Genomic DNA, 15,346 nt, shown 5'->3' with positions numbered 1-15,346 from the left:
GTTGGTGGCAGCACTACAAGTACTAAGCTGGTAATTGAGCTTAGAGGAATTCATGCTGGTACCCCATCTTTTGGACGCTAAGGTTCAGAGTGGGGAATTATACCATGACAGTTATATTATCCCCTGGGAACTAATGGATCTATAATATGTCAAATCCCTAGTTTATGGTGCATATGTTTGGTCTGTTCTTATTTCCTGCACCCACCATAGCATTTGAGAGGCCAAGAGATGTAATTACATTTTTTTACCAAGATCCTATGGTTATAGCCTGTGCATTTCTGTTCTAGCTTTAGAAGAGTATGAGACATCTCTTCTCCTTGCTTCTTTCACTTATCTAGGACTATGAATCCCCCAGGCCAATACTATTATCTGGTGATTGGTGTAGTCCCATGCCTGTTTGAGTCTACAACTGGGACTGGAAGAAGGAAAGAAGAATGTCAAAGCTCTTGGGGTTTTTACTTTTATATCCCATACAGTACACGGTGCAGAAGAGTCTAGAAAAACTTTAGATTTGGAGCCCTTTTTAAACTTGCTGAGTCCCCCTCTCTTTCAGACATTCAGATTTTCAAGGAAAACAGCAGATATGTACTTCTTTGTGGGCAGTATTATGCCTATTACTGGGGAAATCCTTTTCATGCTATGACTTTGTCTACACTACAGGTTACTTTGGTATAACTTACGTCGCTCAGGGGTATGGATTTTATCGACCTACGCACCAGTGTAGATAGCAGTATGTCAGCAGGAGAGCTTCTTCCACCGACATAGCTATCACCTCTTGCAGAGACAGGATTTATTAAGCCAATGGGAGAGCTGTCTCCTGTCAGCTTAGAGCATCTCCACCACAAGCAATGAGAGAGAGAGAGATACCTATCTCATTGAGCTGGAAGGGACCCCAAAAGATCATTGAGTCCAGCTCCCTGCCTTCACTAGCAGGACCAAGTACTGATTTTTGCCCTAGATTCCTAAGTGGCCCCCTCAAGGATTGAACTCACAACCGTGGGTTTAGCAGGCCAACGCTCAAACCACTGAGCTATTCCTTCCCCAGCTGCATTGGTGCTGTAGTGTAGATGTAGCCTATGAAATTGTCATACTTCTGGTACAGAGTATAGTATACTGATTGAAGGAGCTGTGTCCAATAGACTAATGCAACAATTTGTTTACTTTCAGATTCATATTTTAGAAATATTGAAGAAAAAATGAAGAAAAATGGAATAATCCTCAAAGATGAATTAAAAACATTGCTGCATTTGTGCCAGACACCAGACGATGTGGAAATAGCTAAAAATGTTATTTACAGGTAATTTAGAAAAAAAGTCCAAAGCAAATTGTTTTCTCTGTCTCCTTGTATTTTTCATTTATGGTAATTTTATTTGTAATGTATCTCTCTAGCAACTGTGAAACGCTGAACACAGTAAAAGGAAAAACGGTTATGGAGAGTGAAAAAGCCACTCACACCTAGATGTTGCCCTGCAGAAAAAGATGGAAGCATGTTGGCATGAAAATAACCTTGCTACTGCCTGTACTGCTTTTGCTTTGTGAATAGAGGACTAGAGTATTTAGGACTGTCAATACAACACATTTTACAAGTAGCATGTATACTAAAAAATAATACAACAAAACCCAATACAAATAAATGCTGTAGCGATATATAGGCCACTCTATTGCTAAACTGATAGAGATTAATTTGTGGGCAACAAAAGAGATGACATTATTATTACTGTTCACTTTATTATTTACTAATTGAAAAGAACATTGTCAGCTCCAGCCATGCAGTGATCTTACTGTTGTTCTAAATGCCATTGACTGTATACAGACAGAACAGTCTGCCTAAGCCATTTCATATGCAGATTTCATTGCCTCTTGAAAGTCATAATTAGTTGCAATTTTCCACTCCTGATGTATTTACATTTTTAAAATCTTTTCTAATCAGGTACCATACAGAGAACAGAAATGTGGCCTTTGGTGAGTTTAAATTTGGACCCCTTTTTATGAGGCTGTGTTATGAGCTGGACCTTGAAGTACCTGCAATAGAACTCATCAAAGATCAGGTAGCTTCTCTTTATATGTATAATTTTTTTAAAATTATTTTCCATTTCAATTCTAATTTTGTTTAGTAATATGTTGCATGTCCTGACCTCCTGTGAGTTCAAAGTTATAGTAAAGTGGAAGATTTGTAGAAATAATGGGAAGTTATTTTCTAAGATGCAGAGGTGTGTGGGCTGATTAGCCAGTTCTGACTTTCCAGTCTCTGCTTTTCTCTGTTAGGAACAATAATTGAAAACATTGAATCAGACTAGCATTTCCATTGTAATTGGGAGGTTAGCTGGATTTCAGAATAATGTCAACATTCTCTATAAAATGCATTGAATAGAAGTAGTTCTTCAGTCTACCAAACTCACCTAATATTGGTAAACGTATTTCACTGATGCATCGTTTGTTGTTCTCTAGCATCATCTTTGGACATTGATGATTCTGAGTTTTTTGTATAGAAGATTAGGCCCAGATTTAGAGATGCTGAGCATTTGCAGCTATTCTTGAAGTTTACAAGAGCTGTATATGCTCAGCACCTCTGAAAACCAGTCCCTTAATGCTTTACAATTATAAAGACTAGTTTTTGGACAGCATTTTGAAGATATAAAATCCTATATACATGCTACCTATTACAGGGGAGGATGGACTTCGGAGCCCTATAATGTAGAGAGAGGATATTATCAGCCTGTCCCAAAGCCCACTGAAGTTGATGGAAAGACTCCCTTCGACTTCACTAGGATTTGGATCAGGCATTAATTTAGAAACATAGTTGAGCACATGCCTAGCTGTAAGCATGTAAGAAATCCCTTGAAATCACGGAGGCTGCTTGCATGCTTATTCAGAGATGTCTTTAAATTAATCTCTTTGAATTAGGGCCTATGTAAGAAAGGCCCTGAGTTCTTGAAGAAAGGCCCTGAGTTCTTGCAGAACTAGTGAATGGTATTAGGTCATGGAAGGCAGCTGTCACGGTTACCGGGCCAGCCATATCTTAAATACCCTTGTGTCTTTCTCAAGTGCACCTCTCAGGTGACAGGCCTGGCTTCCTGCACCTCACTCTCGGTGGAGCCATGTGATCCAACCACTCCTAGATTGAGTCTTGAGACTTGTAGCACACCTGTTTACCCAACCATGTTAATCTAACAGGCCCAACCAAGTTTTTCACCTGTAAGCCCCTTTTTCTCCAGGCACCAGTGCCAGCTGATTAAAGTGACTCAGAAACAGCATCTTCAGAACAAAGTAGCATTTAATTGCCAAAGGGAACACAGCATTTAGGCAAATGGGTCAACACAACAAAGAGTTGAATATATTCCCTTACATAAGCTTAACCTCCCTATTCATAGCTCAGGTGGGTCTGACTTATTCCCATCTGTGGGTTGAGAGAGTCAGCTTGCTTGCTGCAGTCCCTGTGTATGACTCCATCAGTCTGAGCGTCAACCTCAGGGTACGTCTACACAGCAAAAATGCACAGGCTAGCCTACCCAAGCAACCCTGAATCTCACTCAAGCTCGGTTGGTAAAGATAGCAGTGTGGACATTATAGCATGGGTGGCAGCATGGACCAACCACCTGAGCTCAGACCCACCATGACCACCTGGGTCTGAGCTCAAGGTGGTTAGCCTTTGCTGCCACACATGCCATAACATCCATGCTGCTATTTTTAAGATGTGAGCGTAAGTGAAACTAAGGAATGTCTGTCTGCTTGGGCTGGTAGGCATGATCCCAGCTGCAGTATAGACATACCCTGACAGGCCAGCTAGCTCAAGCCTAAAGCACCACTTAACTTAAGCTAGAGATTTGTGTGTGTAGATGGGAGTCCAATTAGGGTGTAACACTCAAGTTGTAACTCAAGCTGACTGTACTGTAAAGACATACCCTACGTTTTTGGAACAGCTTGATCCTAGGTTTATATACCCTGCCAGACTATTTGGAGCCAGGCAAGGGCTATTCCCAATCCATAGGTTCCCCATTGTTTCTCCAAGGAGTCTTATCTTCATCACTGCCATACCTTTCCTGCTGGTTTCTCCCTTAACAACCTCCTTTGATTTAACTTCTGGCAGTCAAGCAGGTTAATGTGGAACAGATAACCAGAGGGACATGCCATATTTATAAAAAAAACTACATGTAATTAAGGCTACAATTTTTTTCACAGAAATTTTAAAAAATGTAATGGCAGAGGTGTGTGAAAACAAGGCCATCTCACGGAAAGGGGAAGAGCAGGGGGGCCTATGGGAGAGGTTGGAGAGTAAGCCAATCTCGGTGAGGAGGGAAGACCCTGAGGAAAAAGGGGGGCTGGAGAGGAAGCCTGCCTTGGACTCACCTCGCAGCAGCGTCTCCTGTTGTGTAGGGCTGGGCCTGGCTCCCTGCTCCAGGCTTTGGTACTTGGCTCACTTGGACACAGCGCCACTAGGTGTGGCTTGTCCGTCCCTCTGTATATGGAGGAAGGGAGGGCTGAATTGGATTGTCATTGTGACCTAGTCCATGAGTCGCAATGCACTCAGGTTTGATGTCTCTTTCCCTCTGTCACCATCTGCAGAGTGGCGGACACACCAAACCTGAGTGGCCCTGCGACCATGTGGGCCAGGTCACAACTCCCAGAAGAGAAAGGAGCTGTTGCTGCGACGATCACGGACTTTATTCAGATTCATGATTATCAGAAACACTGATCTCCCCACCAAAGTCGTAGCGTTACGTGTAACCCCTTCATTCTCCACAGTAACATTCAGCTGTCACTAGTGCAGCCTCTGTGGATAGAAATTCAAACTTAATATACCTCTAGCATTGTGTTGTCTCACACACATTAGTTTCCCTGAATGCTCCATGTTCAGTATAATTTCAGTGAGAGAAAATACGCTAATTTTTTATTCTGAGGCGCTCTTTCATTAAATTCTCTGCCCTTGGTAATTAGAACCTTAGTCCTGGTCAGCTCACCACTTTTGTTCTGTGTTCAGCAGAAAAATCTCCTTCAGTTTGATGGTGCTGGCATTTTTTCCCTCAAAGACATCATTTATCAGTGCTCAGCTACAGGAAAACACAAACCTCTATTTATAACTGTTAAGATTTCAAAGTAGCCCGTACCCAGTCAGTTCTGTTCGTACTAACTCAAAGGGCATATCCTGCCATCAGTCTTCTTTGAAGTAGAACTCAGTGGGAAGTTCTTCAAAAATCAATAACACAATATGATCTAAAGTTCAATTAAAAATTAAAGATTACTCCACTGGGGGACACAAGGAGAACTTTGAGAGCCAAATGTATCACTTATGGGGACATGGCCAGTTCACAGCTGGAGGACATGCTGTATGTGGTAAGGAAGGGCCTATAGCAATTTTGTTTAAAACTGGCTCTGTTTATGCGTTTCTTCACCAGACTCTGCACGGCTTCTTCTCTGATAGCACATCATTCAATATTTTGATGGATATGTTGTTTAAAAAAGGTCATTATGAAAGTAAGTACTAAAATAAATGTGTCAAAGCAAATGCATTTTGAGCAAGGTACACGTCTTAAATATAACCATGAATCTATTTTAAAGCTATAAATAACACTGAACAGTATGCTTGTTTTGGCTAGCTGAGCCATATGTGATCACTCTTGGATTTGAAAGCTGCACAGCAGTATGCAACAGCATTTGAAGGGCTCCATAATGTGTACTTATTAAGTACTTGCAGCAGCACTCTAGCCTCCCATTAGCAATACTGTACAATTATGGTTGAGACAAGAGCCTTTTGTTTTAGACTCCTATTTTCCAGGGGCTTAACTTCTCTAAAAATGTCCTTTAGACTGAAATGTCTCATGCTTTTTCCCCCTACACTGTTTTGTTTGTGGTATGGGGAAGGTTAAAGAAAATTTATTCAGGCATTTTTGTGGGTGTTAGAGCATGTGGGAAAATATGTTTTTGTAAGAAAATTGTTCAGAGGCTCTGTTTGATCTGAAGACACATACACTCAGAGTGTCTTCCCTACATCACTGCCATTTTCTTAAAACCACAATCTCACCCTTTATGAAGACCTGGGAAGCTGTCTCATGTGGCCCAGAAAGGTTTTTCTGACATGAAAATCTCAAGCACAATGTAAAGTAAGGTTGAGGCAAACCCTTTTTTTTTTTTTTTTTTTTTAATTTGAAGAATATCCAGCACAATGTCCCGGCATTTGGCAAACCTGATTTCAATATTGTCAGGGTCAGTAGGTCAGGAAGGCAAGCCAACCTGGAAATGAGCATATTAGAGACTGGATACAGGGCCAGCATGAAGAGAAGTAGCTGGGAGATTGTGGGAATTCTGTATGGGATTAGTGAAGGGAGTTTGGCCATATTTGTAAATGGCCACTGCCTGGTGTCTCTTGGGATCTGTGAGGATGATAAGGAGGCATATGATTTGAGAGTCACATTTGTATGAGTATAGATTTGACAATAGGACAGAATTTTCATACAAATTGAATCTAAATCAAGTATTCATCACATCCCTTTTTTAAAGTAACAGCTACCTCTACCTAGCACTGATGCAAGGTTTCTGAAAACATATCATTTATATGTAAATTCTTTTTAGACTAATAGTTCTTAATCTGCAACATTATTTTAAATATATATTTGGGGGGGGCTCATATACTGTAATCTTGTTTTTTTGGTAGTAGATGGGTTATGCATTAAGTGTAAGAGCTCCAATTAGCGAAGTACTTAACTACTGGATGAATATCTGTTTTTTGGCAGGTGCCTTGGAAGTGCTGAGAGAAATGAAAAAACAACATATAAAATTCATCAAAGATACCTATTTACTTGCATTTGCAATATGCTACAAACTGGTAAAATGTTTCATTATTCCATGAAGAAGTTTTGTAGTATTTTATTTTAATTAGATTTATCTTTAAAATTTCTATTAGATACCTGCCATTGTTTCTCATCTGCTGCAAACACTTCAGTTGGAAACCTAAGTCCATCATAGATTGCTGCTTTGTCAAGTGTACAATATATATTGCACACATCAAAAAAAAGTTTGCAAAATTGAGCACTCATAAATTAGGAAATGCTCGAATTAAGATTTCCTGTGCAACTGTAATTCATTCCCCTTGTGTGCATATATTATGATGCAGTCTGTAATTGTATGATTACATACTGTTTTTTCCACAGGACTCCTGCCTCATTCAGTGGCAGTTCTGCTGTTATAATACACTCGAAACTTGGCATTCAGCACTTGTTGTTTCCTGGAATATCTGCTCCTTGCAGAAATGTCAGTGTATGCTAAATCATTCACTAATTTTGCATTATAGGCAAACATTATCTAGGGACTAGACTGGGGCACCCAAATTGGTGTCACTTATGATCTCTGTTTCTCTAAATTTGAACCCAGTTCTGCAAAAATGAAACGTTAAGGATATTAACACAATATTTTTTTCTGCTATTTGTGCCACCCTAGAAAATATTTCCTCCTTTAGTTATAGCTCTGTAGGAAATCCATGCTTACAGTTTTCCATCTTCCCCATTGGGAATACAGCCACTGGCTCCAAAATAATGACTCCATGGTAAACTCAGTTCCCAGAATTTTTCAGCTATATGTAGGAGATTTTTTTTTTCCCACTAAAGAAAAAGAGTTGGCCTAAAACGCTATATCATGGTAGTGAGTTTTACAGTCAATCATTCTCAAACTCCAGTGGCCTGAGGAGCAGCTTCAGGTGGTCCATGGAGAGCTGGCTGGTCGCATGGTGACATTATTTGATGGCCTGTAGAATGGGAGGTGGAAAGTGCTCAAGAATGGGAGAGGAGATTGTGCACTATGTAAGAAGGGGGGTCCCTCTGCCTGCAGGCAGATTGGAAGACCAGACCTAATAACTTAAATGTAGAAAGTTAATATTTGGGAAGTTATGAGCATGTAAAAACTTGGGTTATAATCAAACTGTTTTGTTATCTAAATTATAGAGATTGCTATCAGGTATCTACTGTAATAAGAGTAATAAGATAGGGCCAGATCATGGCCCAAGGAGCAGCCCCCCATTAAAGGGCTTTGATCTTCACTCCTACCAGTTCAGCATCTCTAAGGCATCCTTAGCCCCTACCTGGAGTAGCTGGCATGCATCAGATTGTGAAGAGTATCAGCAGCACATACAGTCCACTGCTTCGACACTCCTCCCCCAACAGATCAACATACGTAATTTTGGGATAGAGGATCATGGACCTCTGCTGTTCATACCCCTAAAATTCTGATTAATATCCTTGTATAGTCTGCTGCAGAGAGCTGCTGAGGAATTTGGTTTCATTGCACACAGAAGTATGTAGCATCCTGCAAAGGTTCAGTGGAAGTGCTTGGTTTCTACTGCTTTTGACCCTAGTCATGCTTTTAGGAGAACCTGGCCCATCCTCACTTATTGAACATAGCTGCTAAAGGAGGGTGAGCTGAGCAGTGGTTTCAAACAATCATCCAGTTAAAATTTAACAGCAGTAATACATTTCCCATTTCATTCAAGACAAGGTGCCTTTGATAAGGGGATATGCGAGGATAGCCTTTTAAGCACTAAAGACTATTGAAAGGAGATTATTTGAAATTTTAGTCTTTCATTGGTTCTGCCACCCATCTCTTAAAGTGGGACATACTAAAATGATGGCTTGGGGAAAGCATATTACAGAAGCTCTATAGAAGTGCAAAATATTATTGTTAATATTGCAATATAGGAAGCCTTAGGAAAGCAATAAGCACACTCTTACAAGGAGAAACTCTCTAAAGTTGACTGTCTTCGGATGTAAAATTATGATGCTACTATAAGTAATAGTAATATGTAATTTTAGCTGTATAGATTTATTTTGAAAGCAATACTAGGAGCCTGCTCAGAGAGATGTATAGGATTTAAAGATGGGATTATTGCTCGTGGAATTATTGTTTAATCTTTGCACAGAAGTGTTTTTAAGGCCAGACAACTGAATATTTCAAATCATTGTAAAGGATGGCTATCATCTGACTTCAGCAGGTGGTCTTTTCTGCTGCTGCCATGAAGGGCAGTACCTCTCTTATGGAGAATGAAACCTTTAGATAATAAGTCTGTTTGCTAATCATTGGAATAAGTATCCAAAAACATACTTTTAAATAAAATTGTAAATAAAGTAACACATGAAGGGTCATTAACAGTAGTGAAGACTGACTCTCACAATAATAAAATAATAACCTTAAACACTGAAAGACACTAATCATAAAACAATCAGCGGGTACATTGCAGGTGTAATTCATGAAGCCCTGGCAACAGAAAGCAGGAACAAATATTAGAAAAAAAATTTAAAGGTGATTAACTAAGCTGAAAATACATGGACAAACTCATCACGCTTTATTATATGATCCCATTAAAAATAGTGAAGTAATATCAATGAGTGCATTTGGCACATCGATCTGCACAGTAAGACCCTGATCCTGCTGACTTCAATGGGACTGCTTGTGTGCATAAAGTTAAGTGTATGTGTGTAAGTCTTTGTAGCAGCTGGCCCTAACAGAGTGCATGTTTAAGGCATTAGTGGAACATCTATGTGATTATTTATTTCCAAGAAATAATGCAAGGTATCAGTACTGAAGAACTAGCAAAAATCTAAGCTATATTAGAATTCCTCCTACAGAACTACCTTTCAAAATGTATTCTGTAATAATCCTTATGGAAACAAATGAATTCTCAAGTGCCTGGGTACAGACTTCTCTTAGATTAATGCTATCTAGAAAGCATATGGATTTCCTTTGAGATCCAATGCAGCTCACAAAGCAATGTAATGATGAAAAGTCAATTTGTTTAGGAGGCATGCTGGAGGTGGGGGGGGAGTGTCTATAGTGCTAAGCACAATGGTTCATGGGGCCGTTTTAGTGAGCAGCCCACAATCAAGGCAATGCAAAGGTGGTTTAAAGTCACCTTTGCTCCCACAATCCTACCTCCCCTTGATTATACCTTTGGTGCTGTCCTTCTCAGGAATTGCTGCACAGAATTTGTCCTGTAGCATAGTGTAGTTTGGTTCAGGTGTGGTGACCATTTGAAAAGATGTTTGTCTTATTAGTCTTATGATGTATGTATTTTTATATGCAATAAATCAGCAAATAAAATTCTGAAATCATGTGAAATGTTTGCTGCTTCTCTAAATTGACAATGACAATGTGGATTTAAATGTCTACACAGAACAGCCCAGAGTCTTGCAAAATTGGCACAAAGTTACTTGAAGAGGCTCAGTTAAAAGGAGATAACGTGCTAAGACGAGCATACTGCTTTGCTGTAGCATTTGCTCTGAAACAGGTACTGGGGTTTTATTTTTATTTAGTCTTTGATTCTGTTGACTTTCTGTGCAATGTGGTAGCAAGCAGAAGGAAAAGAAAAAGGTGTGTCTGTCTACCACTGTGATTAGGCCTCTGACAAAAAGAGAATAATATAACTGCCATTTAAAATGTGTGGGAATTTTGAAATTCTAGAATATATATTCAGTCCAGTGCACAGTTATTTAGCCCTATTAATGCAAAATCCCAACACAATATGAATTGAGATGGCTGCTAACGGAAGTGGCCAGAGGCCAAAGACGTAAATGTGCCCTGCCCTGAACATGTTGGTGAGGTTGTTAATGATGGCTTAATTCATGACTTCCTTGGTATGGGTGTGGGGGGTGGGGTAAGAGAGAGAGAAAGAACTGTAAAGTTATGCTCTAGGGAATATTTTGGAGACGTTCTTTAGCCCTTGTTACATGGCAGGTCAGACTAGATGAATCAATGAAAAAGTTAACAAAGCTCTTTGGTAATAACTACATACCCAGGGAAATAGTAACATAAATACGAAGGCTGCTGTAAATTAGTTGCCTGCTAACAGCTTTCGAAACTGAAACAGAATACCACAAAATAGGAACACCACATACAGAGGCAGTGCAAATATCTTTACACTGCCCTGAGAGCATGCTCCAAATCTGACATAGAAGGGACCACCTTCAGGTTTCTGAGGCAGCATAGTCTGGAGGACTGAGCAGAGGAATGGGGACTAGAAAATTCTGAGTTCTAATCCAAGTTCTGACACTAGGTGGTTAACGCAATCTTGAGCAATTCATTAACCCTCTGTGTCACTTCCCCATGTGTAAAATGAAGATGATACTTTCCACCTCACCAGAGTGTTCTAAGGACCAATTAGTTGATGTGTGTATAGTGATTTGAATGTGTAAAGTGGTATTTAAATATTCAGTCTCCACGCTCATTCAATCCTTGGACCCCCTGGTGCATCTCTGTGAGCATAGTATAATAATATCAACAAGTGTACTTTATTAGTATCTGTGGTGGTGATGGTGTTTCTTGTGATGTCGACTTCTTTCCACAGCCATTAGGTTAAAGCCAAAATCTCATTTCATATACAAATATGGAGTCTCATTCTTTTGTATTCATAATGCCTTTATTTTGCTCACTAAAATATTTTAAATTCCTGTTTTACAAATGGAACAGCACCCTTGGATGTACCTCTATATTCCTGAAGATATGGGGACTATGACATCACGTCTCATTATGTGCTTAAGAAGCGTATATAGTGATTTGATCACACATGTAGTGCTGCCATATAATAGAACCGTAACATTGTATTGTATGAGAAATTAGCTGATTTATATAGCATAGTAGATGTGCCTGGCTATGTCCACAACGTAAAAGCGCTGAACAGTTTCCCCCTAGTTCAGCAAGGTATTTAAGGAGGTGAGAGTCCTATTGTCTCCAAGCTACACACCCTTCAGACTGGGGACTTAAAGTCTAAAGGCTCAAGATGCTACCATAGGCCTTGTCTACACTATGAAATTAGGTCAAATTTATTAAAGTTGACCTGTAGCCTCTGATTTTACAAAATTGACAGTGTATGTCCCCACTATGTACATTCTGTCAGCGGAGCCCATCCGCACTATCATGAGTAGCATTGACTCCATGGAGTGATGCACTGTGGGAAGTTATCCCACACTTGCTGCTGCCTATTGGAATTCTGGGTTAGGCTCCCAATGCCTGATGAGACAAAAAAAAAAAATGTTGTGAGGTGTTTTGGGTACATATCATCAGCCTGCCATGATGCACTTGGCTCTTATCTCCCTCCCTGAAAGCAATGGCAAACAGTCATTTTTGTGCCTGAGCTGGGTTACTTGTGCAGACACTATAGTATATCAAGCACGGACCCCGCTCAGCTGTATGCTGGTATTGTGAGTGTCACAAACACCTCATGCAGCGTCCTGCAGTATTTGCAGAGCTTACCCAGGAGCAGCCACATGGAAGAATGTGATGCCATGCAAATAGCTGCGCTGGAAGCCATGAAACAGAGCGATTTGCACATTCTGGCAGCGGCAGCCAGACTTGTTGAAACAGTGGAACGTCGCTTCTGGGCCATGGAAACAAGCACAGACTGGTGGGACCGCATCGTGATGCAGGTATGGGATGAGGAGCAGTGGCTGCATAACTTTTGAATGCGTAAGGCCACTTTCATGGAACTTTGCAAATTGCTTTCCCCAGCCCTGAAGCAGAGAGATACCAAAATAAGACCTGCTCCGACAGTTGAGAAGTGACTGGTGATAGCCCTGTGGAAGCTTGCAACATCAGATTGCTACCGGTCAGCTGGGAATCAGTTTGCAGTGGGTAAATTTACCATGGGGGCTGCTGTGATCCATGTAGCCCGGGCAATCAATTCACTTCTGCTAAGAAGGGTAATGACTCCGGTAAACGTGCAGGACATAGAGGATGGCTTTGCTGTGATGGGGTTCCCTAACTGTGGTGGGTGACAGATGGAATGCATATCCCTATTTTGGCACCAAACCACCTTGCCAAAGAGTACATAAACCACAAGGGGTACTTCTCAATGGTGTTGCAAGCGCTAGTGGATCACAGGGGCCATTTCACCGACATCGACGTGGGATGGTTGAGAAAGGTACATCACACGCATTCTTTAGGAACTCCAGTCTCTTCAGAAAGCTGCAAGAAGAAACTTTCTTCCTAGACCAGAAGATTACCGTTGGTGATGTTGAAATGCCAATAGCTATCCTTGGACCCAGCCTACCCCTTGCTCCCGTGGCTCATGAAGCCATACACAGGCAGCCTGGACAGCAGTAAGGAGCAGTTCAACCATAGGCTGAGCATGTGCAGAATGGCGGTAGAATACCCCTTCGGACATCTAAAGGGGCACTGGTGCAGCTTGCTCACTAGGTTAGATCTCAGCGAATGCAATATTCCTATTGTTGCTTGCTGTGTCCTACATAATATCTGTGAAAGGAAGGGGGAAAAGTTTTTGGTGGGTTGAGGCAGATCACCTGGCTGCCAATTATGAGCCGCCAGAAACCAGGGCAATGAGAAGAGCACATCAAGACGCACTGCGTCTCCAAGAGGCTTTGAAAACCAGTTTCATGAATAATCCAACACTGATGTGACAGTTGTGTGTGTTGTTCCTTACCAACCTGCCCCCTTTTTCGTATGTACTGCTGTGTAAACTAACCCCCCCACCACCACCACAGTATGCACAGTGACTAAAGAGCCTCTTGTCCTCAATTCATGCATTTTTATTATGCTAACAAACACTGAGCAGAGACAGCAATGAATAGCAATGATAACCAAGTAAGGGCCTGATAACACAGGGAGGGAGGGGTAAGAACACATAGCTTATTACAATTGCACTGTCTAGCAATCACAGCCGTGGGAATGAGAGCTTTCTGCTCCATGAACCATCCCCTGGAGTTGAGTTCAAGGGATAACAGAACTCTTTCTCCCCCCACCCCACCCCACCCCCGCATTCTAGGATGTCTCGGAGAGGAGAATGTGGAACTTGGTGAGGAGGGCAGCTGGTTCATCACTGGGTGCAGTGGGACTCTAAGGCCTAGCTGCCTTTCGTGCACATCAACCAGAGGCCTCAACATGTCTGTTTGCTCCCCCATACGCTGCAATATCTCATGCAGGGAACAAGAGTGTAACATGCAAGCTTTCCTGTCCTCTTGGTCAGTGCACATGCTCTCCGACAATGTGAGCCTCCATGCATTCAGCTGGGCCCTGTCAGCTATGAAGGAACACATCACAAAACATGTTTTCCCTTGTCCACTTTTTTCGCCTTCTTATCTGGGACAGCCTTTGTGCTGGAGTGGAGGAAGCACTCAGAGAAAATGTTGCATCTGCAAGGAAAAGCATACGTTGTTGAAAACAAAAGGTTAACTGTTGCAATGAATGAAACAATTCACAGCAGTAAATACATTCCCTGAGGCACTCAGCCAAATTTTGTGTTTTAAAAGAGCCTTCCAGTAAGGTACAACAAATGGCAGAGCGCTGGGCAGCAGATTTCGGTTTGCAGGCAGGCCTTGTAAGCACACATGAAAGGGTAGGTGGTGTGAGGGCACACCTGGGGATATTTTTTGGTGTGGAAACTACTGGCACATAAAGAGGCTTTTCCAGGGAGCACCTTTCGCTTGGCTGCACTGGCCGCCACTGTATCCCAGTTGTTTACCTCAAATTAAACATTAACCACAATAGCATTTAACCCCTCTAGTGTTATTACAAGTGTGCACTCACCGAAGGTGCCTTCCCCACCATCACAGTCCTGCATCAGTGGATCCTGTGAGGAGATTGGCTCCAGAGTTAGGAAAAGGTTCTGGATTTCGGGGAGAATGGATCCTCCACTTGCCTGCTGCGCATTCTCCTCCTCCTCCTCTTCCTCATCAACAATGTCCTCGTTGTTGCCCGGGTCCCCTGGGAGGTATCCAGGGAGAGCGTTGGGGTACTGGTGAGGTCCCTGCCTAGAATCGCATGCAGCCGCTCATAGAAGTGGCATGTCTGTGTCTCAACACCAGAGCGACTATTCGCCTCCCTTGTCTTCTGGTATGCTTGCCTGTGCTCTTTTATTTTCACATGGCACTGCTGTCTTCCTGGTGTAGCCTTTTTCTCCCATGTCCTGTGCAATTTTGGCATAGATGTCAGCATTTCTTCTGCTGGTTTGGAGCTCTGCCTGTACAGACTCTTCTCCCCACACAGCAGTCAGATCCAGTGTCTCTTGTATGCCCCATGCTGGAGCACATTTGCATACCTGGGCAGTCATGGGCAGCTATGGTGGTGAGCTCTCCACGATGATCAAACAGGAAATTAAATTCAAAAGTTCATGGGGCTTTTCCTGTTTACCTGGCTGAAGTGCAGTAGAGTTGAAAGTGCTGTCCAGAGTGGACACGTTGGAGCACTCTAGGGTGCCTCCCAGAAGCCAAACAAGTCAAAATACACTGCTGTGACCCGGGAAGATTGAATCTAGCACTACTCCTCTTGTTGAGGTGGACTTCAGGTGTTGATTTTAAAAGCTCTTTAGGTTCGTGGGAAGGGCTCAGCAGTGTAGACACGCATATTATAAATTCGA

At 41.8% G+C, this 15,346-nt stretch overlaps 1 protein-coding gene across 4 annotated transcripts in view; it reads left to right on the top strand.

Moving 5' to 3' along the window:
• PTCD2 (pentatricopeptide repeat domain 2) overlaps nt 1–15,346 on the top strand; it is a 30,243-nt gene that overhangs the window by 10,250 nt on the left and 4,647 nt on the right. For 3 of the 4 annotated variants that reach the window (XM_050945273.1, XM_050945275.1, XM_050945274.1), the window contains exons 3-7: nt 1,168–1,297; nt 1,931–2,048; nt 5,394–5,472; nt 6,729–6,820; nt 10,154–10,267. In XM_050945273.1, coding sequence (XP_050801230.1) covers nt 1,168–1,297; nt 1,931–2,048; nt 5,394–5,472; nt 6,729–6,820; nt 10,154–10,267 — 533 coding nt within the window. The remainder of the gene's footprint in view (nt 1–1,167; nt 1,298–1,930; nt 2,049–5,393; nt 5,473–6,728; nt 6,821–10,153; nt 10,268–15,346) is intronic. The other variant, XM_050945276.1, reaches the window with a different exon arrangement.

The sequence above is a fragment of the Gopherus flavomarginatus genome, chromosome 3 (genome assembly GCF_025201925.1).
Source record: "Gopherus flavomarginatus isolate rGopFla2 chromosome 3, rGopFla2.mat.asm, whole genome shotgun sequence".
NCBI classification, from domain to species: Eukaryota; Metazoa; Chordata; order Testudines; family Testudinidae; genus Gopherus; species Gopherus flavomarginatus.
Note: the sequence above shows the minus strand (reverse complement) of the source record. Positions and strands in the feature narration are given on the sequence as shown.